Here is a 23572-nt window from a genome sequence, read left to right on the forward strand (position 1 = left end):
TAAACTTAACATGAACCTGGGTGCAGTTTAAAAGTCAGGGGATGAGGTGACAATAGAAAGGTTGTTATGGGAAGCACAGGAACTGCTGAGAGAGGATACAACCCCACCTTCCCACTTAAGAATCAGATACAAAAGAACCATCAAAACTAACACGGGAAGAGCTATGACAGCAACCACTTCACATCACATTCCGTGGGCAGATGACACAAACCCCACACATGCAAAACACTAAAATACACAGGCAAGTTCAGTGAGATCAAACTTTTTTTCTCACAGTCTCCAAAGCCATTCTGACATTATTCTGAGCATCACACCATTCATGGTGACAGTGCTCATTGTGGGTTTTTGACACAGGAAGCTCCTCAAGAGGAGGTTCAAAGACCATTTATCAGCAACATACCCTAATGCTACCTATAAACATACATATATATATATATATAGTTTTTTCACTCCATCCTTCTGTACACGCTGATATTCATAGGTAAAAACTGAAAATAAATTGAGAGTGTTACACTGAATCCCAGATTTCTGCACCTGGGTTTGATTCCTGACTGTCAGTGGTTGTACAAGGAAAATCAAGTTTAATTGTCAGTGTATAGTCATATCAGTGGCATTATCACTGAAATTATGGATGCCTGATTTTCAGAAATAAAATCATTTACTGGCAGATCTTCAGACACCAAAGAAATCTGAATTTAACCAAGACACTGATTAACACTTCCAGCACAGTAATTATGTATGTGGGCCTGTATTAAGATCTGCCTGCAGATTCCCAGGTATCTCCTTATGCTGAATTTTCATTTAAAAATATTTCCAATATTTTCCTTTCCAGCAGCTTTGCTCACCCTTTAGTTACTGCCTAGCCTCAGGTGACTTCAGCAGGGTCAGACCTGTACCCCCACGTTCCCATCTGCAATGATTCCTGACATTTTAATTGATATTTACATCTGTATTAACTTTATACATTTAGAAATAAATAAAGTGCAGCTCCTCGCCCCTCATATAGCCATCCAGACACATAAAAAGAATTGCAGAGTTGTATTTATGGGTATACACTAAGTCTTAATAACTAAAATAACTAATTGTTCCCAATAATTTCCTCTGGCATGCAGAAGCAGTACTTCTTGCAATCCACTTTATTCATCTGCAGTAATTCATGCCATTCAGAAGACCAGGATTTAAAAATAGTACTGAAACAAGGTTGAGGATAACAACTAAAAGGTGCCCACAAGAGACATATTTAAATGCCTACCAAATATATTTACGAAAGTCAACAGCGAAGTTTTATTTGTCAATTCTGCATTTTAAAGCTATTGTCTCAATTAGGCCAAAAAGGAGGATACTGCTTATGACTGCAAGTCTCTGCCTGCATTCATTTATTGTTCAGTTCACAGTCTCTGAATACAACACAATCCTCCAACGGAGTCAGCTTTCATAATTCAGCAGTACAAAGTCTGCAAACACATGTAACCTAGATCCATATTTCACAGTGACAGCATATGATAGCAGAATGTGAAGTATTAATGCTAGTGTCACTACAGTCCTACACTCTACTGCACTTTAAGAGAAAGCAGCTGCTGAGATGAAATGTGTGCCAACTGTCTGAAGACAGAAACATAAGAAACATTCCTTCTGTTACAAAGGGAGAGACACACACAAACAGACTTTCTTTTAGACTCAACAAGCACAAAGTTTCTTACTTTTGCCTTTTACATTTCTATTTCAGAGCTGCTCGCGCACTGCGGGAGAGACGCGCCTGGGTGGGAGTCCCAGCCTGGGCACAGAGCAGCTCCTGAGGCACTGCAGGGCTGGGTGAGGGTGATGCATCTGTACAGGGAACTGCTGGAATGCTGACACCAATCTGGCAGGATTCTCCAGAATCAGTGGCAGAATCATGGAATCACGGAACCATTTAGGTCGGAAAAGCCCTCTATGATCATCGAGTCCAACCATTCTCCCAGCAATGCCAAGTCCGCACAGGGCTTTTAAATCCCTCCAGGGATGAGGATTCTACCACCCCTGGGCAGCCCATGCCAGGGCTGGACAGCCCTTTTGGTGAAGAATTTTTCCCTAATATCCAACCTAAACGTTTTCTGATGTAATTTGATTGTGCTCCCTCTCATTGTGTCACTCATTACCTGAGGGAAGAGCCCAACCCCTGCCTGGATTCATCTTCCTGTCAGGGAGTTGTAGAGAGTGATGAAGTCTCCCCTGAATCTCTCCTTTCCTCCAGCAGCTCCCTCAGCGACTCCTCATATACCCAAAAAAACCCAACTCCCACCAAATTCCTGATGAGATATGAGATAGAAACATCCAGAACGCCGGTTAGAGATGCTTTAGGACCTCCCAGGAATGCCATAGCAGCTTTTCAATAACCCAAGCAGTGAAAGAGTCTCCTGCCTGCAAACATCTTTGTCCTCAACCATCCTTGTGTTGCGCACCTGCTACTGAGACTTAATTGGACTAAGGGACATGCTACAGAATTGTAAATTGAATTAATAAGGTGCACTTTTTAAATCTCTTCTGTACATAGAGAGCAGTGGAGAACTTGCTCTCCTTGATTTGTGTCTAGTCCTGGAGCAACACCACCAAATGATCTCCCACACAGTGTATCACCACCTTTTACACCCAGTGCTGCAATAAGAGTGTGACATAATCTGAAACGTTCGGCCATAATTCACTGAAAAACTACTACAACCTCATTGACCTCCTTATCAAACAATTTATTGTGCATTTACAGACTGGACAATGAAACAGAAGAGGTAAGGTATTAATGGTGACACTATTTGGCAAGCTCATAGCACAGTTCATTCAAAAGGCAATTTTAAAATTGAATGAAGAGGTTTGACTAGGCAATAAAAACAGCCACAATGCCAGTGAACAGTACTTAGGAGGAAAGCCTCTAATTATCCTATTTATAAATCAACAGCAATTTTACTGATGACTTCTTCTCAAACTTGATTAAAATAACTTCAAAAAATTAAAAAATAATCAGATCATATTTATTTTATTAAATTATTATTTTAAAGAGTTATTGATTCCCTTCATAAATGAAAATGATAAAAACTTGAGGACAAGAATGAGACAACATTTTTTAAGAGAAACATTTGTACAACACTCTGCAACATAATTATAGTGCTGCCCTTGGGGAAGGGGATTTTATTTTATAATGAGAATGTTTACACTGTTATGGGGTTCAATCTATCTGGGAGGGAAGGTTAAACTTCTTTCCATTAAAGACAGGCTTATAATGAAAAGCTCTGAAAGGAGAATGGAGTCTAATATAGTAGATGTAATGGCCTATTAAATGATTCACACACACAAAATGAATCAAATTCATTGTATCTTACTGCTCTTTTATGACAAAATTGTTGAAAAAATAAAACTATTGTCAAGATAATTGCATATTACATATACTGTATTACTGTAACTACTATTCTTATTGGGTGACCCAGAGTCTACATTTTAGGGACGTTAATAGGACATTACATTTTAAATACTTTATAGTATTGGAATGTTGCACAGAAATCCCACTTTCACTCTGAAGGCAAAAATCAATTCAGACTTTAAGTCATGCTGCAATTCTGCATCATTCTTTTTCAATTAAGTTTTTGCATACATTCTTTATGATGTCATTTCTACATTCCTGCAACAGATGTTTGTTTATATCCCAATTTACCCAAATGCTGCCATACTAGTCCCTGAATGTAACCTCTACAACCAGCTTGTATTTCCAAAAACACAGTACAAGAAATGTTTCCTTCAACTTGTCCCCTCAATCTACTGCTAAAAATCACCACTTCTGATCATCACACAGTAATGGACATTGCTCTTACAGGAGCCTGAATGCATCAAAAATGCAAGAAGAAATTAAATAAAAAGTCATGGTACACCTCTAAAAAAATAAATTATATATAAGCAAGTCATAAAGTAAGAAACATTTGGGATTTGCATGAAGGACTAAAATTCTTACATGAGAACTATAATACAATATTTTGGCCTACTACTAAGAGCTGTGCAATAATAATGACTGTTCAATAAGGAGCTGGTCTTGCAAATACACAGGCAGACTGACAAAATCTACATGAATGCAGCCAGTCACCCACAGAACTGTCCATATGTGCTCAGGAACACTTATATTAAACATCAGAAACCTTGGGTTATTATCTTTTTTGCTAATAAATGCTTCTAAAATACTGGGCGCATTATTTTCACATGTTAGAAACTACCAGGTTGTACCTGGTATTATTATAATGCAAGTGAAAGCACAAATAATACAGGACTGAGAATTTTTTAGGCATTTTTACCCACTTTTACCCAGTAAATAAAAACACAATCAGCAGGGTCAGAGTGATTCCAGTTCCAGACTAATGGATAAAACTTGGGATACCATAGACAGTAAAAACTTCAAATTTCCAAAGTTTATAGAAGACTTTGCAGGTATTCCAAGACCTTTAAAATACCTCAGAATCTCAAATATTTTCAACTGAGTTGAATAAAAAATAAGCTAGAAATTCTAAAGTCACCTGGTGGTATTTAGCTTTCTCATGGGAGGACAACCCTGTAGAAATAGATCCTTATATATTAATGAATAAAGGACTTAAGCATTTAAGCAAGGTTCACACTCTTTTCTGAGCCTTTTCCAATATTTAGAATATTTCAACATGCTTGTTATTATTTATTATATTGGGGGAGAAGTTTAATTGCTTCTATCCAGCTTCACTGGAGAACCTGCTGAGTAGGGCTTAAAAGTCCAACAATTCTCATCTGAAACTGGCTATGGAAACTGGCACATTTTAAATACTTCCTAGGCTAACCAAACTTGATGCATTTTTTTCATATAACTTAAAGCCAGTCTAAAATCTATTTCACTGTGCAAGGCCATTTTTTTAAAGCTTTTAACATAAAAAAATTGAGGCAAGAAAAAATATAATTCAAAAATATTTTAATTACAGGAAGGTAGGTGAAAATTTTCAGTTTTGTGTTGCTATTACTAGAATTCAAGGTAACATAAATAATCCAGATTTTACAATCTCAAGTGAGATTATTTCTCCTGCAGGACACATCCTCCTCCAGAAGGCAAGTTCCAAAGCACCAGACAAATGCTACTAAACATAACTGCAATAAAGCAAATTAATCATTCGCATCTCAAGGAAGCCAGCATAAGAATGTAAGAAATTAAACCAGAGCATTTTCAGGAAGAAAAGTGGTGGAATAAATAGCAATTGAGCAACCTGGTGCAGTGGCAGGTGTGGCAGGGGGATGAAATGAGATGATCTTTTAAATGCCTTTCAACCCAAACCATTCTGTGATTCCATGAACTCCCCCTGCTTATAAAAGTAAGATACCTTGAGGAGAACAAGTCCTACCCATGAATAAGATTCTTTCCCATTAAAATTAACAAAGTAATCACCCACACCTTTGTGATACATAAAGAGATGGAGAAATCACCAATGTAGAAGGTGGCAAAACATGAATAAAAAATTGAACAGATTGTTGAGGCCAAAATTCATCTCTTTTACAAAGATTCAGTCAGGACTGGAGTGGGAAATCTGAAAGGCAGCTCAGTAGACAGAGAATATGAAACAGAGAAATCAGCCCATTAAATAACTGGACTCCTAATTTACCACAGAGGAGCCACTCCAAGACAGTTCCTAGTGGTGATTAATGTCAGACAAGGTAGATTGGCTTGGAAGGATGCTCTGAGTAGTTTCACATTGCAAGACTACAGGCCTCAGCTACTCTTCCTGGAGTGAAATAATGCCAATAACAGACATTATCCAGCAGATGCTTTTCAACTGAGGAACTCAGGACTGTGTGTATGTCCTCAGAACATATGTACACAGAATGTATACTCATTCAGCAACCTCTAGCAGAGAAGGTTCACCAAATCAGCCACTTATTTTCTCCTTCTCCTTGTATCTACTTCCAAAACCTTCCATCTCTCTTTATTACAACTTCATTACCTCAATTTCAGGCATCCCCATTACTGCACTGGAATAATGCTGACACACCAAACTTGTTTATTGGTTGCCCACAGCTATGCAGGAGGACGAGCTGCACATCCTCCCCAGTCACTGTGTTTGAGTATCTCCACTTCCCCAACAACTGCTCTGTGGATACTTTGATTTTCTACATGAACAGGAGCATCATGCCAATTCAAAAAAGGTTAAAAGAGAGATAAGTAAATGCCAGAGTTTAGACCTCTGAAGACACTGAAGTGTTCAAGTCAAATTTCATATATCCAAACAAAGCATCTTCATCATTGTGAGGCATCCTCCTAGTTAGCATTCACTTTAGGAATTTTAAGTTAACAAATGCTCTCCATTTTTTCCTCAAGGAAAATCCATTTGTTTTCTTTATAGTAGGTCTTTTAAAAGGGAGTCATAACTGATGGATTACAACATGTTCCTACCTTTTCAATCTGAATTTCATAAGAATAAAATAAACCACAAATGAAAGTGCTTGTACCAGGCACGTTGAACCTTTCTTCTTCTATTAGCATATCAGTCTGCAATCATAACTAGATCAATAGCAAAGATATCTGCTTAAAAGAGCACCATGCTTTCTTTTGTCAGAAATTCATTACTTTTTATTAGGGTCATTGCTTGAAAACTTCAAAACACCATATGGACCTAATTGTGGTTTATTTTGGCAAAAAGGAAGACACTGTAGAACAATTGAGGCATTACATTCTACAATTCCATTACTTTCATCCCTCTCTGTTTTATTACTGTGTCATTAAAGGCAACTTGAGTGAGCGAAGAATTATAGTGTCATGTGTACGGGCTAGTAGATTAATAACAAAACACACTCAAGTTTAAAGGTATCTAACAGCTGTTTTCATTATTTTGTGTAAATACGCTTGAAGCATATCTATCTGATTAGTGGATAGAGTGCTCTTCTCTGTCACATGCCATGGGCACTGCTATGTGCAAGTAATCAAAGTGCTCAGAAAATGAGTTTACATTGTTCACTGCTGAAATACACAAATGTCAGAAAGTGACTGCGCATCAAAGCTTAGGCAAATCAGCTGCTGCAAACAAACAGACTCCAATGCACATCGCAGCTTTAAACATTCCTCTGCAGCACAATGAGTGAACAGGACTTATTGCCAGCCCAAATGAAGTGATGCTCGTGGAATAATAAGTCGCCAACGTATAGATGTGTTGGCAAGTCCAGCACTGGGTACCACTGAAAAGAGCTCAGCTGCTTCCAGAACCACAGATACAATGGTTTACCACCATAAATATGTCCTGATATCAGGCAACTTTGTGGATCACACACAAGGTCTCACTAAAAAACAAAAAACAAACCAAAAAAAAAACAAAAAAAAAATTACCATTTAGTATTTCTAAATATTTTTTTTAATTTTTCATCATGACTCTTTTACCAGGAACCCCGTCAGCTGATTCCTCCATTTATTGGCAACAAAAAGACAACAAGTTTAGGCACAAAAAAAGGGTGCAATCCTCTCTTTTCCATATATAGTCACATCACTCAAGATGGATAATTCAAACTCAGATGGCAGATAACACAAGTGAACTCTGAATCCAAGAGACGTGCGATGAAGTCTGAGGAAGAACGGATAAAATTTCAGTCACTGAAAGGAATTGCTGCATAAAAAGCTCTTTTTTTCTGTCCTCCATTTGCTCCCAGCACAGATTGAGGCAGTTTTAGTATTAAAACTGCTCTACACAAGGATGAAAGTGAAAGAGCCCTACAGACTCATCAAAATAAGAAAGTTAAAATAAACTCATTCTGACTCCAATGAGCTCAATGGAATAATTTTATCCAAATGCTTCAGTGAGCAAAAGTAAACTGAGGCAAAACAGAGAAGGATGCTTAGAGAGCCACAAAGACTCAAACATTTTGCCCTGCAATGGTTTTTACTGAGGCACATCTCACCTAATGCTTTCCCAAATCCCTGTGGTTGTCAACCCTTTGGCACCACTTCTACTTGTCTCCCGAAGGAAGCCCAGGCTTCCAAAAACAACAACATCCATGATTTTGTTGACATCCCACCCCATTAAGAGTTCCAGGCCAGGCTGGATGAGGCTTGGAGCAACCTGGTCTAGTGGAAGATGTTCCTGTCCATGGCAGGGGGTTGGAACCAGATGGTCTTTAAGGCCTCTGTCAACCCAAACCATTCCAGGATTTTATGATCCTAAGAGCAATGCCTCAAAAACTCCCTTGTTGCAAAGGCAAAGAAGAGGAGGCACAAAAAGCACTGGCCAGGATGTGGTTTTCTTCAAAAGCACTAAAACGTCCAGATGAACCCAGTACAGTCAGACAAAAACATTCTCCTCACTTCTTTTCCCTTCCCACAATTGTCATTATGACTCCAACCAATAAAAATTCAGCCCATCCCAAACACAGTCAGAGGCTGGACAGAGCAGCTGATGAACCTTGCTGGACACTGCTCATTAAGGAAACATGTGATTAATGATCTACAAGACCAACACTGTGCAGAACACAGAACAGGCTGGGCTCTTGTATAGATGCTGAGAACTCAGCATCTCCTTCATGGACCAGTTCAGGTCTCAAGACTGAAGTCTCCAAGTGACCAACTCATCATCCATCTTTTTTCACCTTTTTTTTGGGGATATCATCATAACAAACATCTGCAGCTGCTTGGCACTATTCCTATATTGTTTAACCAAGCATTCTATGAATTTATCAAACTTGCATTTCAATAGTGTTTCAGCAGTCATTTCACAACTAAATGTGTCTCTGGAAAATAAAAATCAAACCAAGCAACCACCCTCCACACCCATTTTTTCACTTCCAGTCTCAGTCATTTAATAATGACCAATTTATACCTAGTGGATGTTGTAAGGATTATCCTGAAACTTAAATAATTCCTCCTCTTTCATGGCATTTATCCTCTGACTGTATTTATAAAGATTAACATATATCCCCTTCTCAACCTTTATTTTGCTAGGACAAGTGAACCATACTCTTTTAATCTGCTCTCATAATACAGATTCCCTAATCATCCTAGCAGCAATTCTCTACACCTGTTTCACAGTTTAAATTAATCTTTCTTGAGCACGGGTGACCAGAACAACACACATTTTTTTTTTCAGTGCTTTACAAAGACAAATCAATCTGTACATTTAAAATATCTTTTCTATGGTATATGAGATTCAAATACACTTAAAAAAAATAAAATATATAGATATGGTACAGTGCAGCTATTTAGCTACACTAAATGTCAGCACATTTGCAGCAATACCTGCACAGCCACAAAGACTGGTCCACTTTTAGCACATCAAAGGGACCAAGGGAAGGAAGATCTGCCTGTTTCTCTATTTAACACCTGTGAGAACCATCAGCTGCAGATGGAAAATGTTTAAGAGTTCAAAGGAGAGCATGGCTGTGAATAGCTTGGGGGTTTTTTGAGTGTCAGAGTCATAGAACTGAAGATGTAATCCTGTTGCAGAACATTCATGGTAAGTACTCTGCCACGAAGAGGGGAACACACCTAAAACCAAATCGATCCTGGAGAAATTAAATCTGAGGCTCTTCAACTGCTGCAGAACCAGCAGGAAGAGACCTGTGGCTTCCAGACAAAAAGAGCTGATAAGGAAGCACAAGTGGAAAGATGAGGGTTCTGGTGGTGAGACATCACACACCACTAAGATGATCTAAAGCCTCTTCCAGCCCAAGGCTTTCCATGATTCTATGGAATCACTACTCCCATGGCTGGTTGGGCAGCAATGAAAATAGAGAGGATGTGGTCTGATGATGAGTCCAGTGTTGTGTGGGGGAAAGAAATACATACAGCAGGTCATGGATGGACAAAGCCCAGCTTTCTGCAAACCTGACCTGAGCACTGCTTAGGAGCCATCTTAAAGGAAATCGGCACCATTTTATGAGGAATCCACTCTAAAATTTACCACAGACTGGATGATTCAACTTAATACCTAATTCCTTCTTCCTGGCTGTTGTTACTGCCTATAACTTTCTTTGAAAATAATGAACTGAACATAATGGTACCTTGTTTTGTACCAAAACCACTCTGCAGCAGGTAAGTATTTCTCAACAAAAAATGTCCCACTACTAAAATAGGTAATCAAATCCCAAGAGCTTTCTTTCCTGCATACTTGAGGAAAACCTGGAGCTGTTGGCACAATTCTAAAGGAAGCCACGAAGATGCCTCAAGGGCTGGAGCCCCTCTGCTCTGTTATAGACAGACTGAAAAAGCTGGGAGTGTTCAGCCTTGGGAAGGGATGGGTCCAGGGAGAATTAAGAGCCCCTTAAAGTGCTTAAAGGGGCTCCAAGAGAGCTGGAGAGGCACTTTGGACAAAGGCATGGAGTGACAGGACAGGGAGAATGGCTTCAAACTGGCAGGGATGGGTGGGATATTGGGAAGGAATTGCTCCCTGTGAGGGCGGGCAGGCCCTGGCACAGGGTGCCCAGAGAAGCCCCTGGATCCCTGGAGGTGTCCAAGGCCAGGTTGGACAGGGCTTGGAGCAGCCTGGGATACTGGAATGTGTCCTTGCCCATGGCAGGAGTAGAACAAGATGATCTTTCAGGCTCCTTCCAACCCAAACCATTCTAAGGAAAGAGGCTGGAAAAACAGTCCTGGACTTGGATCTCCCACAGTTCTTCCACAAAGCATCCCTATGAGTTGGTGTTTGTAAGCCCAGGACTGATGAAACCTCATTACCATTTAGAGATGCATCTTTTCCATAGTAAAGCAGAACAGCCTCCTACCTTAAAAGCACTTCTGGCACATTTACGTTGGGATTTTCATATTTTTAAATGTATGCTATCTGAATTATTTAAAGGGAAGAAGAGGAGGATTATTTCATCTGGGAGTCACAACTAAGCAGGGGGAATGTCCAAAATATAAAATATTAAGTATTTGCAAATGCAAAAAAAAGAAAAAACAAAACAAAAAACAAACAAACAAAAAAAAAAAACCCACAGAAAAAAACCCTAACTAGATTAAAGCACTCCTTGAGCAACAAAGAAATTATCTGTGATTTGGCAAAATTAAAAATCATTTAACTTCATCCCATTTGGTTATGTATAAATAAAACATCTGCATTAAGTTGTTCTTACACATTACATAAAGGTCATCTCCATAGGACTGGAGAGCTATGCTCCAAGTTTCCTCTCCAATATGTGATTTTATGTATTCCATCCTGCAATTTTGTTCTCTTATTCTCTATAATTTCTATAGAACATCTTCATATCTTCCCCACTGACACTTCCATCTGACGGTACCTCTGACTGTAACTGGAATGGGTTGTCTGCAATCTTGCACACAACAGTGCTTGAAGCAGATCCAACACACATAAAGTTTCAGTCTCACATTTAATAACAATTTGCAAGGCAATCTATTCCACCACTCTTTTAAAAGGTGCTGTTTGTTTGGGTTTTGGTTGGTTTAGCTTTTTTCTCCCCAAACTAATGCTGTATTCGAGATGAAAGGTGGCTTTCTCTAAAGGTACTGCCATTCCCCTACAACTGGGAACAGAGGTCCTTTCATCCTTTCAAAACTGATTTCTGACATTTTATATTCTTAGTGAAGAATCTCTAAAAACTCACATCTCCCTTCTTATTCTTTACATTTTCTGCAAAAGTTTTAGCACATAACCTGCTTTCTTTTATACTATATTGCAAGTACCCAGCATATTTAAACAATAAGGTTCTGTCTGCCTCATGTAGCAACTAAGAAAATAAGATGCACAACATGACTGCCTCCCTTCTCTGTTACAATCCTGTAAGCATGAAATCCCTTTAAAGGAAAAAAAAAAATCCACCTTCACTTCCATGCAATATTCATGAATTTCATAATAAAAAAATATGAAATTGTTCAAACATTGAAGGGCAGTATTTTGAAATGCAAAATCCAGCGGGGACAGCCTTGTGTATAAAAACCATCTTTCACACATGCAAATGATTTAAGTTCCTATGGATTGAAAGGGACCTGGACACAGTCAGACCACTCAATACCCAGAGTTAGTTTTGTGCCACCTTTTTCTACCCCTGTTAACAGTGTATTCCCACCAAAAGTCCTCAGTCCCCCCCGACTGCAGGTAAAATGAGGGTACTTAGTACTTTGCAGGATTCTACCATTAAGCAACAGCTTTTTTCCACTTTGAATAAAAGAAAAAAAAAAACAACCAAACAAACCCACAGCTTTATTTTAAGTCTGCTGTGACAATTTTAACCAATTAAATTTAAATTTTACTGATTGTTATGACAACAATTTGATGCAAACTTTGAAAGCATTTCATGTCTCAACCATCCTGGAGGGGAATGATATTTAACTCAATCCCAGCATTCAGGAGAAAGACTCTGTTGTGAACGGAGAAGAAAAGACACAGAGAGAGAATCGAGGAAGGAAGGTGAAGAAACCCCCACAAGGACTTGTGTTTATGATGCTTTAAAAAAGGTAACATATATTTATATTAAATCAATTAAAACTTCTACTAGTCTGGAAACTAAAGTAAAATGATTTTTTTTTTAATTCAGAGTAAGTGCAGCTGCGTGAGTGTATTCCAGATGGAATCCCAGAAGACTGAGGAGCACCATCCATACCAGTTGCTGATGAAGGTGTCATTTTCAACCCTTCTCCCATGACATCCTTCAACTCCAAATGCCCACATTTATTACAGCAAGGTAGGCTATTCTCTTCCCAAGTTGCAGAGAAATTATTATGCATGGAAGTGCATAATAATCCAGTCCAGTCGTGACTCTACCACTGACTTCCCACATGAATATGCAGGAATCAATTAAACCTCTGAATGCATCCATTTCCTCCTTGAGTAGTAATGATAATAATAATAATAGCTGCCCATTGTATAGGGCACTGCATGCAATATTTTTAATGCCTGCTAATGAAATGTGCTATTAATTATTAGGATGTGGTTTGTTTTTTGAAAGCCAAGCACCAGCACGTCTCAACTGTGTATTCAAAGTGACACAACTTGAATATTTCTGAAAAACTGCCTATGGGAAAGTAGTGTGGAAAATCCTCCTTAAAAAGCAAATGGTATTTAAATCAGCATGAGAACTTGTACATCTCACCAGCTCTGCTGCAGAGAAATTTGTAGCTAAGGGGTTAATCAGATTAGATGGGAGTGGTTATAGGCTCAGTGCCACAGGTTTTGCCCTTTGTGGCTTCTCACATCCCAGACTTGGAAAATATGAGCTGTGATACTGAGAAAGGTAAGAAGCCAGCACAGCCCCATAGTGATAAATGAGTTTGCATCATCTGTCATTAGAACTTCCTGCCAACAGGGTCATTCCCTATTAAATTACCACTTGTCAATGTTTAAAATACTGATTGATAAATGACTGTGCCAAAACTGATAACACGACAGCTTTTATTTTCTAATATTCTTGGTTACCACATTCTGCTACTTCAAGATATAGATATAGTAGGGCTTTTTCCAAGTACTTTAGTGAAAGACAATTTAATCTAATACAAAACTAACAGGTACTGTATAACGATTGGTCCTGATATATACATTACATACTATTCTTCTTGCCAAAATAAACCTACTGGTGATTTAGCGATACGGGTAGATCCAAGTTTCACATTTCATCAAATGCTAGTAATCTGTTTTATCAATATAAACTGCATTTTAATGAAAAAATTCTTTTCTTCAGTACACTTCACTTTTAATTCCCCAGAGTATGATAATTCGTTCACGCTGTAGAACAAGAATGTTTTACAAGACCTTAACTCTCCAGAGAAATTTCTCTGTAAATACAAAAAGCAAATTTTATGGGAATGTGTTGTATGCAACATGAGCAGTACCCAACATAATAAAAAAGTGGGTTGCACAGAGAATTCTGCTTAAATATCCTAGTGAGCTATTGTGAGCCTAAATGGTTATTATGATAGCATTTAGAGGAATACCTATACGACAGATAAAAGAGAGTCAGTAAAACTATTTTTGTCCCTGAATAGATAAAAAAGAAATTACTTTTTAGCAAGTTTTGCAGAATGAATACATCCCAGCACACTCTTCAGCTAGGTCCTTCTCTAGGAGAGCATTCTCATTCTGATGCTGCTGGAGTGGCCTGGGGATAAATATTTTGGGGATAAAACTGGCATGTTCTGCCTGGAAGACAAGGCTGAGGTAACAGCTCTTCCGTGATCCAGAGGGAGAATGGAAACTCCTACATTACCCAGGACAGCACAGGATGAGTGTGTGGAGGAAGCACCATGTGAGAAAACACCACGGGAAATGAAGGTGTCCTTCACTGAACCACCTAAACTCTCACTGCAGGTGCAGCTACCTGAGTTAGCACTAATCCCAGAGGGGCAGGAGGAACCACTCCACTGCAAACAGCTCCACAATGGAAAAATTCCACTTTTTTTCCCCTTTTGAGCCCACACTGCACATTCCTCCCAACAGGAGGAGGAATGTGTCCCAGATCCTGAGAGCATCCCTCATGCTCATTGTGTAACTCAGTGGGCCAACACCCATCCTCAAACCCCGCTTGCGGCAGGTGAGGAGGAAAGACGTTCTGGGGAGCAATTTCCATCCCCCAGCTCTTCAGCAGCAAGCCCCAAGGAAGGAGCAGTCTATTGGCACTTTCTAATTATGCTAATGACCCATAAACTGTGGTGGCAGTGAGGCTGTGCCATTGGAGAGGGCACAGAGCACCACGGAGATGCCCGGGCCACCACCAAAGGCAGGAGGTACCCCCAGTACCAGAGTCACTGTCATTAGCACTCCACCTAAGCTGATACTTGCTATTTCACTGGAAGGCTAATTAGCCAAAAACTGCTCTCCTAAGCTATCTGTGGCTTCCCACATGCAAGACACTCACTACAGCTCACATGGGTACCACTGCTGAGCAGCTTTCCCTGCAACACAGACACATCCCCAGTGCCCATCCATAGCTCTGGGCTCCTGTGAATTCAAGTCTCTCCTTGCTCATTGACATCTGCATTTTTCCGGTTAAGTTCAGCCCTGCAAACCTGATCTAAGTGATGCAATTAATTTATTTAATATTTTTTAGTTCCCCAAAACAGGTTCCTCCACACATTTTTCAGCACAAGAGATACTGTCAGTGTATTTTAAAAATTTCTGCTTTACTCAGGAACTCCCTTGACTGGCCCTAAAATACTCTCCAAATTGGCAAATTCTGCCTCTCTCACACTATAACTAAAAAAATGTAAGCCCAAATGGTTGAAAATGTCCTGTTAACTGTACTAACTTATAAAAGCAAATGAAGAAACAAGTCTAAAATCTTTAATTCTTCTTCAAAATGAGCAATGCAAATAGTACAAGATACTCACTAACAAGTTCCACTTTAAAAAAAAAGGCAGTTTTTATTTTCTGCTGTAATCCTCATACTCCCATGTTTCTTTTATATTATTCCACCTCAGTCCAATGTGAATTTTGAGCTCTTAGGAACTTACTTCATTCTTGCTTATAAAAACATCTTCCTTTCCTACCACAGTGTGGTACAATAAAGATATACTACAATCAGAGGAATAGTAATAATAACCAAAATCTAAATCGAAACTTTCATTGGAATGAATTCCAAGGAGTACCTAATCTGACCCTGCTTTGCAAACTGCCACTGACAATGTGGGCACAGATGGGATGAGAGAATTCCTATAAAACCATAGAATCATGGAATGCTTTGTGCTGGATGGGGGCTTAAAGATCATCTAGTTCTGCCACAGGCAGACACTTCTTCCCCTAGACCAGGATAATGGTCCAGTGGATATCCAAGTACCAACAAAGACCTTGCAGAAGTTTCCAGAGGGCTCTGCTGGCATGTAGAGAAGTACCAAAGATAACATCAGTCAAAGGGGAATTTCTTCCCAAACCATCATTTTATAGTGCAAAAGTGGAAAAAAATTATATCAAAATAGACTCTATTGATTGTACAGTAAAAAAAAATTGGATTTTATTTATGTTACAATAGAAAAGATACTAAAATGAAGTCAATGGCCAGGGAAGTGTGAATTACAATGTATTTAGCTCTGTGCTATAAACCCCCAGTCTGATACTCAGCACACATGGCAGATCAGCCACTGCTCTCCATCCCTTGCAATACCAATGCACTGTGCAGGGACAGCCTCAACTCAGAGGGGCTTTTGTCTTGAAGCTTAGAAATACTCTGATATTTATTCCCCTATCATATACTTCACCAGAATGGACAAAGAACAGAATTCAAGGCAGAAATCATATGGGGTGGGTATACACAGAGCAGCCTTGGCACCACAGGACAGAATATGGAAGCCAGTCATTGTCAGAACCAGAAAACAGGAGGATTAGGTCAGTAAATATCTTATTCTGTCAAATCCTCAAATCCTTTCATCTTTTCTCATTGTCAGATAAGGACCACAGTCTGCTGGGTTTGCTCTGAGAACACCAACACGGGTCCTAATGACAAACATTTATTAAAAAAGATTCTTTAGAAAAAAGCATCAACAACTTCCCCTCAGAAGTAGAAAAGCCCATTAGAGGCCCATTTGAAATATTTAAATACACACTACAAATTATAGTGGTGCCTCTCAGAGTATCCACAAGTGTTTCCTAGGATATCCTTCATCATTATACCTCCCCTCTTAAGTGATCATTTACTATGCTGCTTGTGCTGTTTGTGGCCATCACCTACAGTAATTACATTAAAAGGTAGATATTTTACAGGATTAGCTCCTGTGACATGATCCTTCATTACACTGGTTTTGATCAAGGCTCAGATGCATTTTATTTTGCCCTACAACTGCAATATTAATCTAAAATAATCTTAAAGAGCTCCCCATCACACATGTGAGGATGATTTCTCAGATCACCTCTCTCTCCCCAGTCCAAAGGTAGATTATGTTTCAGACAAGAACACACACTGAGACATTCACACGCAAAATTAAAGAGGTCAAAATAAAAAAATAAAAAAAACACCCTAGTTATTTTGCCTTCAGAATTTTTAAATATTTTCCCAACATCTCAGCAAAATTATGCATTTTAAAAAGACTGCAGGCACTGAAATGATTGTCAGTCATGCAAATAATCACTTACTTACACTGTATGAGTTTGGTTTGGATAAAGCAAATTACCATTTGAAAATAACTTGAAAAACACTCTGGGCTAAGAGCTTGCTTTATAAATTTTAGCTTGGCCACAATTTTTCTTAACCTTTTTCTCCTCAATCTCCATTCAGTCACTATACTCATACAATCCAAATTAAAAAAACAGCTTTGAATTGCCACAGGTGCATTCAATTTTATGTAAAATATGTAAAGAAAAAGCAAATTTGGGCTGCAGCTGAAGGTCAAAACCCAAAGAACTTCAGAATCAGGCAGAAGCAGCCTTTTCTTCAGATTTTTTCCTGTTGTCTTGATATTGGACTTTGTCTAAACACCTCAGATCTTATATCTAGAATTAGCTGTTGAATAAAATATATATTAGATGTAATAGAGCTGACATGAATTTTTGTTTGTAATCATTCTGCTCTGAAAGTTTTACTGTCACATAGTTGTTTATGAACATCTTAATCTTCAATCATCACTGCTGAAAAGAGGTTTCTGATATAATCCCAAGTGCAGCGACCACAATAAAAAGGGAAAGGTGTCCTGCCTTGTGAGATGGGATTTAACATGAGAGCAGCACTCTAAAAGAGCACACAGAGAGATGTGAGATCTTCCTGCTGTACCAGTGTAGGTAGCAGGCTCATGATTTTTACCCACCTAATCACCTCCTGCTCTGGACAAACGAGCGCTGTGTGCATGATGACTTCAGCCTAATTTGTCAGATCTTGTCTGACCCCATCTGCCAGGGCTGACAAGTCCAAAAGAGCTGATGTAATATACGAGACAGGGTTATCATAACTTCATCTCCAAAACTAGGTCTGGGCCACATGATTCCTAAGGTATGCCAAAACCCCCAGAGCCTTTGGAACTGGCTCCACGTCAAATATGCTGAGCACCCACAGCATTCCCTGTGCTCAAAAGCTCTGGACTCTAAGAGGGAATAGCAGATACTCAAAGATATGCAGGTACTGAACTATGCTGCCATCCAGGCAGCCAAGTCCCTAAGAAACACTGAAGCATTTCAACCCATTTGTCAAAAACAGATGTTTAAAGATTTCACTTTAGACATTGATTGCTCAATTATTTGCATCAGTATTTTAGAATACAAAGTTTTCCAAGACACTGAAACTCAAACCTTGCAGTTTGAGTACATCAGTGAGTGCACAACCTCAGCTCCTGCACTAAAAATTTCTCTACCTCAAACTACCACATATGTATATTTAGCCTTTGAAATAACTCTAAGTACAGGCTGGTCAGGGACAAAGATCTCAAGTGTGGCCACAACTTATTATCAGATCAAAAGGCGGGCTCTTGCAAAGTCATTCCAGTGCTTCCCATCCTTATTTCAGCAAAAAAACCGTACCCAGCATGGTGTTTGGGTTTAAGAGCATAATCAAATTGCAGAATCACACTCTATTTAGTGCTGGTCCCAGTGAAGCAAAGTTCCTGTTCAGTGGGAGGAGAGTCCCTTATAACAGGAAAAACAATTGTGCCAGGTTTAATCAAAAGTGAAAAGGATCCTGTGAATGTTCCCTTGGAGCCACATAACCCACTGCTAATTTCAAGGCGGGCTCTGAACGAGGGCAATAAAAAACGTCCTTCAGAGTAACCGAGGAGGAGCGAGGAGCAGCTCCTGCTGCAGCAAATGCCAGCATCTGCAGCGCTGCTCCCTGCCACAGGAATGCTGCTGCCCACCTGGAAAGACATTCAAAGAGGGAGGGGAGGGATAAAGCAGCTCCTTGGCTGCAGGCTTATCACTTTCACTGTTCTCCAGCATTTCTGTCTCCTCCTTGTCCTCCCCTGCACAAATATGCACAGAGCTGAGGTGTTGGAACCCTGGTTACTGAGAATTTTAGACTTTCTGTGCTAACAAACATTGGCCCCCAAGAAAACACTACTTTTAACCTAAAACTGTAAAGAAAACTTCCAAAATTAAATAATAAAATTAAAAATGTAAGTGTGTAATTTAAATAAAAATGTGTAATATCACATAGTAAAAACCTTAGAATTTAAAGTTTGAAAATATTATTATATATTAATATTATAATAATATATTAATATTATTATAATATATTAATATTATAATTAATATATCAATTATATTAATAGTTTCCCTTCCAATAATATGATATTATAATGCTAATATTATAATAGTAGTATATTATATTTAATATTATACAGTATTTTATAATATATTTTATAATATATTATATTATTATATAATATGTAATGTAATATATATACTTATATATAATAAAAACAAAATAAGTTTTAAAGCAAAAACTAAGCCTTCTTCACCTTCTTCTTCATAAAGGTACGTAATATTATATAATTAAATAAAAAATCCACAAGTAGTTCATTATTAAGTTAAAAATAAAAATAATTTAATATCACTTCTTAATTAAAAAATTTGTCCTTAAAAAACCTTATAAGGAAAAAAAATACAACTCCATTTTTTATTTATTAAAATAAAATACTATAAAACTCACAGTTTAGAACATTGTAATATAAATAAGAACTAAAAAACATCTAAATCCAAACAAAAAGTACTATCTCACACATTTAATCCCTAACCAAAAAAAACCCAAAAAACTCATCACCGAGGAGCAGGCAACTCCTGGAAGGCTGAAACAAGTGGGAAATCACTGAAACAAGTGGGAAATCACTCATCCTGAACGATGCAAGTTTGCACGACAGGCACTGAGGACAGGCTTGGCTGCCTCAATAGCCTCTGATTATTGAAATACATTTATCAATTAGGGGGTTTTGCATATTATCAAACTCATTCATTAACGATGCTTTAGCTGATTAGTTAGAACGTCACCATAAATACAGAGTTTTGACAGGCTGGAGGCAATTTATGACGTGGAAAATGTACTGACCTGCTCACATCAGGAAACCTGACTGGAAAATAAAGAACTTGGCACTTCGGTCTGATTGTTTTTTCCAAATCCTTAGGTCTGTGGTCAGGAATCAGCTTCATAAATTTTCCAATGGATTTAAGAAAGGATTCCATATTAAAAGCAGAGTTGAACACCACAACATCAGCAACCAAACTGTAAAAAGCGGTGAAGATTAATGAATGTACTGCTGGCACAAAAGGCACAGGACTATTCTACAGGCAAAGGAAATAGGATACACATTCTCATAAACAAGCAAAAGGTGCAAGTGGATGCTAATTAAAATCAGCATTTTCACATGAATTAGGAGTATCACAAGTACCCTAATCAGAAATGTCTTAATTTCTCTCTATTCACCCTTTAAAAACATGTTTAACCTTTTTTAACTAATAATAAATTACTATTATTAATCTAAAGGAGCACATCTATTCTAGCTATGGAGTTTTGTTCATAAAGTGGTAAGTATAGTGTTACTATCATCATCTCTCAGAAGCATTATAAACAGATAAGGCCCACTGTAATCTGACTTTTGTAGAATTTAAGTTGGAAGAAAATTAAAATTCCTCAGAAATATTTTTTATTGAAGGACAACTTACCTTTGGTTAACCTACCTTCAACTGACCATGTGTGTCAGGCATCAGGACACTAAGGAAATGGATTGTTATTTAACCTATGCAAATGTAATCCTGATTAAGAGTATATTCTCTCTATATATAAATAAAATACATAGCATACAATATCCACCCCCCTTAAAAAAAGTTTGAAAAGAATTGGCATATAAATTTAATGTTTTATTTCTACTGCTGTGGTTTAAAATCAACCAGATCAATAATTTTAAGATGGAGTTCAATAACAATGCAGGTATTATTGCTCCACTCTTAGAGTCAGTCTGGAGAAAATAAGCAGCTATAAAAAACCTGAAGGATCTGGAAGTTTATCCTGGCAGTGCTTCCACAACCTGAGCTACACCAACACACAGAGCACTAACTGAGGTAAGAAATGCTTTATGGCCAGTTGGTTTTCTCAATATGTTATATATTGTAATACAGACCTACAAGTCATAAGATACATTGAGGACATGTGTTCATAAGTCACAGGGCTGGTGAAAAGTATATTTGAGGTGAGAGGCTGTCATTCATCCTCTCTGCATCTTTCTGCTGTCTGGTCAAGAAAGAGAACTGACACTGCTCACCAAAGCAGCAGGAGTCAGTAGGAAAAGCAAAGAAACTCCAACATTAGAGAGAAATAATCCTTTTCAAGCTGGCTGCAGGAGCTGAAATGCTTTCTGGCATCTTACCCTCTTGCCCACCTATGGTTTTTAACCCGTTGGAAGCCTCAGTTTTGAACAGAAGTCATCTTTTCTGCACTGATTTACAGATGACATGAGGCAGGGACCTGACACATTTCTGTGCTGCTCTCTGACACACAGCAAAGGCTCCAACAACATCATCTCACCTTCTCTCATGCATGAACTCCTATCTGCCCTAGCTCCTTCCTGCAGGCTCTGCAAGCCAGGGGCAAATTAGAAAGATTAACTCCTTAGAAACATCAGAATTCTGATTTTTTTAATGATCCAAAGCACCAACCTGAAGGTTCAAAGTGCTCTAATTTTTTACACTCTGTGTAAAAGTGGAAAGGTACATTTTCCCCATTTCTAACATATTTGGAAGATGAAAAGATGGCATCTCTTTGCAGATGACCACTGGAGTGTGAACAATAACACAGAGGACACGGCTCAAATTTTCTGTTAAATTGGGGTTTCAGCAGAACAGAAATGGGAGATAAATATTATGTAACTACATGAAGAATATAATGGAGGCTGAAAAAGACAGAATGGAGCATCTCTTCCCCCATCCCTGGAAGCGTCCAAAGCCAGGCTGGATGGGCTTGGAGAAACCTGGTCTAGTGGAAGGTGCCCCTGCTCATGGCAGGGGGTGGAATGAGGTGGGCTTGAGAGTCCCTTCCAACCCAAGCCAAATTCTATGATCTACAAAAATCATCTTTATTTATCTAATAGGAGAAGATACTTAAAATGCGTATTTTGAGGAAAAACGTTTGTCAGTTTACAACAGATGTATGAAAAATAACTGCCACAAAAAAGCAAAATATATATACAAAAAAATATTCCTTTCCTAGTGCCAGAAAACACTTCCTTTTGTTAGAACATCTGAAAATGGCTGCTACTGTTTTCAAAAGATTTTTCACTCCACTTTCCCATCTTTACAGCTCAGTAAGTGAAACATGTTGCAAACACTGTGGCAGAGGCAGCTGCAGAATGGCCAGAGCGTACACAGATCATTAATTGAGAAATTTCAACATAACTGCCTTAGATTATAAAGATGCAAAAGCTTAACTTGCATCTTAAAATGCTCAAGCCCTATTCTTTATAATTCTTCCACCGAGAGAGGTGAGAAAGATCATGGAAATGAATTTATTTCAGTTGAAAACAAGTGAGTTTTGCTGTTTTGCTTAGGTCTGTGCAGTGCCTAACCACAAAGCTTTTCAGTGGTGCTGTTATTAACTTCTTTCATTAACTCAGATTCGAGAAATACATTTGTTTTTAGCAACAATAAAGGACCACAGCCTTTAAAACGTCTGGGTATTTTAGCACTGCACAATTTCTGAATACTAGATGAAAGAAATATAAGGATTTATCTGGTATGTTTACTGCCCTCTCTTCACAGGAAAAGTGCTGCAGTACATTTTAATTTCTGTTTATTTCCCTAAAACCCTCTCCATAATTTCAGCTGGATGCAGTAAAAGCTATGGCCAAGCACGAGCTGAGTAGCTGCAGCTTTGTGAAGCATCCATGAAACAAAGCACCACTTTCAGCCAAGGCACAGGTCAGAAATCCAACCAACAATGGGTACACCATGGCAGCATTGGTGGACTTTATACAATAAATTGAGATGATTTTTTAGAGCAAAGTGGTTCAGCCACACCAATTTTATCAAGCTCTCCTCAGAACTCTCCTGGTACCTCAGTTTGGTACCGGCTCATCCTTTATAGAATCACAGAATAACCTGGGTTGGAAGGGCTCTAAAAGCTCAACCAGTGCCACCCCCTGCCATGGGATATCTTCTTCTATCCCAGGTTGCTCCAAGCCTCATCCAATCTGGCCTTGGACACTGCCAGGGATGCAGGGCCAGCCACAGCTTCTCTGGGCAACCTGTGCCAGGGCCTCACTGCCTTAACAGGGAAGAGTTTCTTCCCAATATCCCATCTAAACCTACTCTCTTTCCACTTGAGGTTGATCCCCCATTTTCTGCCACCACGTGGTCTTGTAAAACATTAATACAAAATAATTAATACCAAAAAAAAAATCAATACAAAATAAAAATAGAAAAATAATTAATACAAAAAAAGGTATAAGGACTCCTCAGGGTTACAATGCTGTAGACAGAAGGACACCTTAAATAATGAGGAGCAGTGCGAGCCACACCTACCATGAAAGAATTTGGTTGTATCCATACTGAAAATCCCTTTCCTGGCATTTCTGGACAGGATATGCCAATTGGTTCTCATGGAAGTAGAGGACCTTTTTCAATTTGCCAAGGTCAGGGCGGAGGGCGGCGAGTTCAGCCAGGTTAAGCACCGAGCTTGCAAAGAGGATCCTGGAAAACAAGGAGAGCAGTGTTTACTGCCAGCG

At 38.7% G+C, this 23572-nt stretch overlaps 1 protein-coding gene across 2 annotated transcripts in view; it reads right to left on the reverse strand.

The window, feature by feature from the left end:
- The window catches only part of GTDC1 (glycosyltransferase like domain containing 1), a 170106-nt gene that overhangs the window by 62212 nt on the left and 84322 nt on the right, over positions 1-23572 (reverse strand). For both annotated transcript variants that reach the window (XM_066553885.1, XM_066553886.1), the window contains exons 5-6: positions 23370-23537; positions 19906-20079 (exon numbers count right to left, since the gene is read on the reverse strand). In XM_066553885.1, coding sequence (XP_066409982.1) covers positions 19906-20079; positions 23370-23537 — 342 coding nt within the window. The remainder of the gene's footprint in view (positions 1-19905; positions 20080-23369; positions 23538-23572) is intronic.

Source organism: Molothrus aeneus, chromosome 7, assembly GCF_037042795.1.
Source record: "Molothrus aeneus isolate 106 chromosome 7, BPBGC_Maene_1.0, whole genome shotgun sequence".
In the NCBI taxonomy this organism is placed as follows: Eukaryota; Metazoa; Chordata; class Aves; order Passeriformes; family Icteridae; genus Molothrus; species Molothrus aeneus.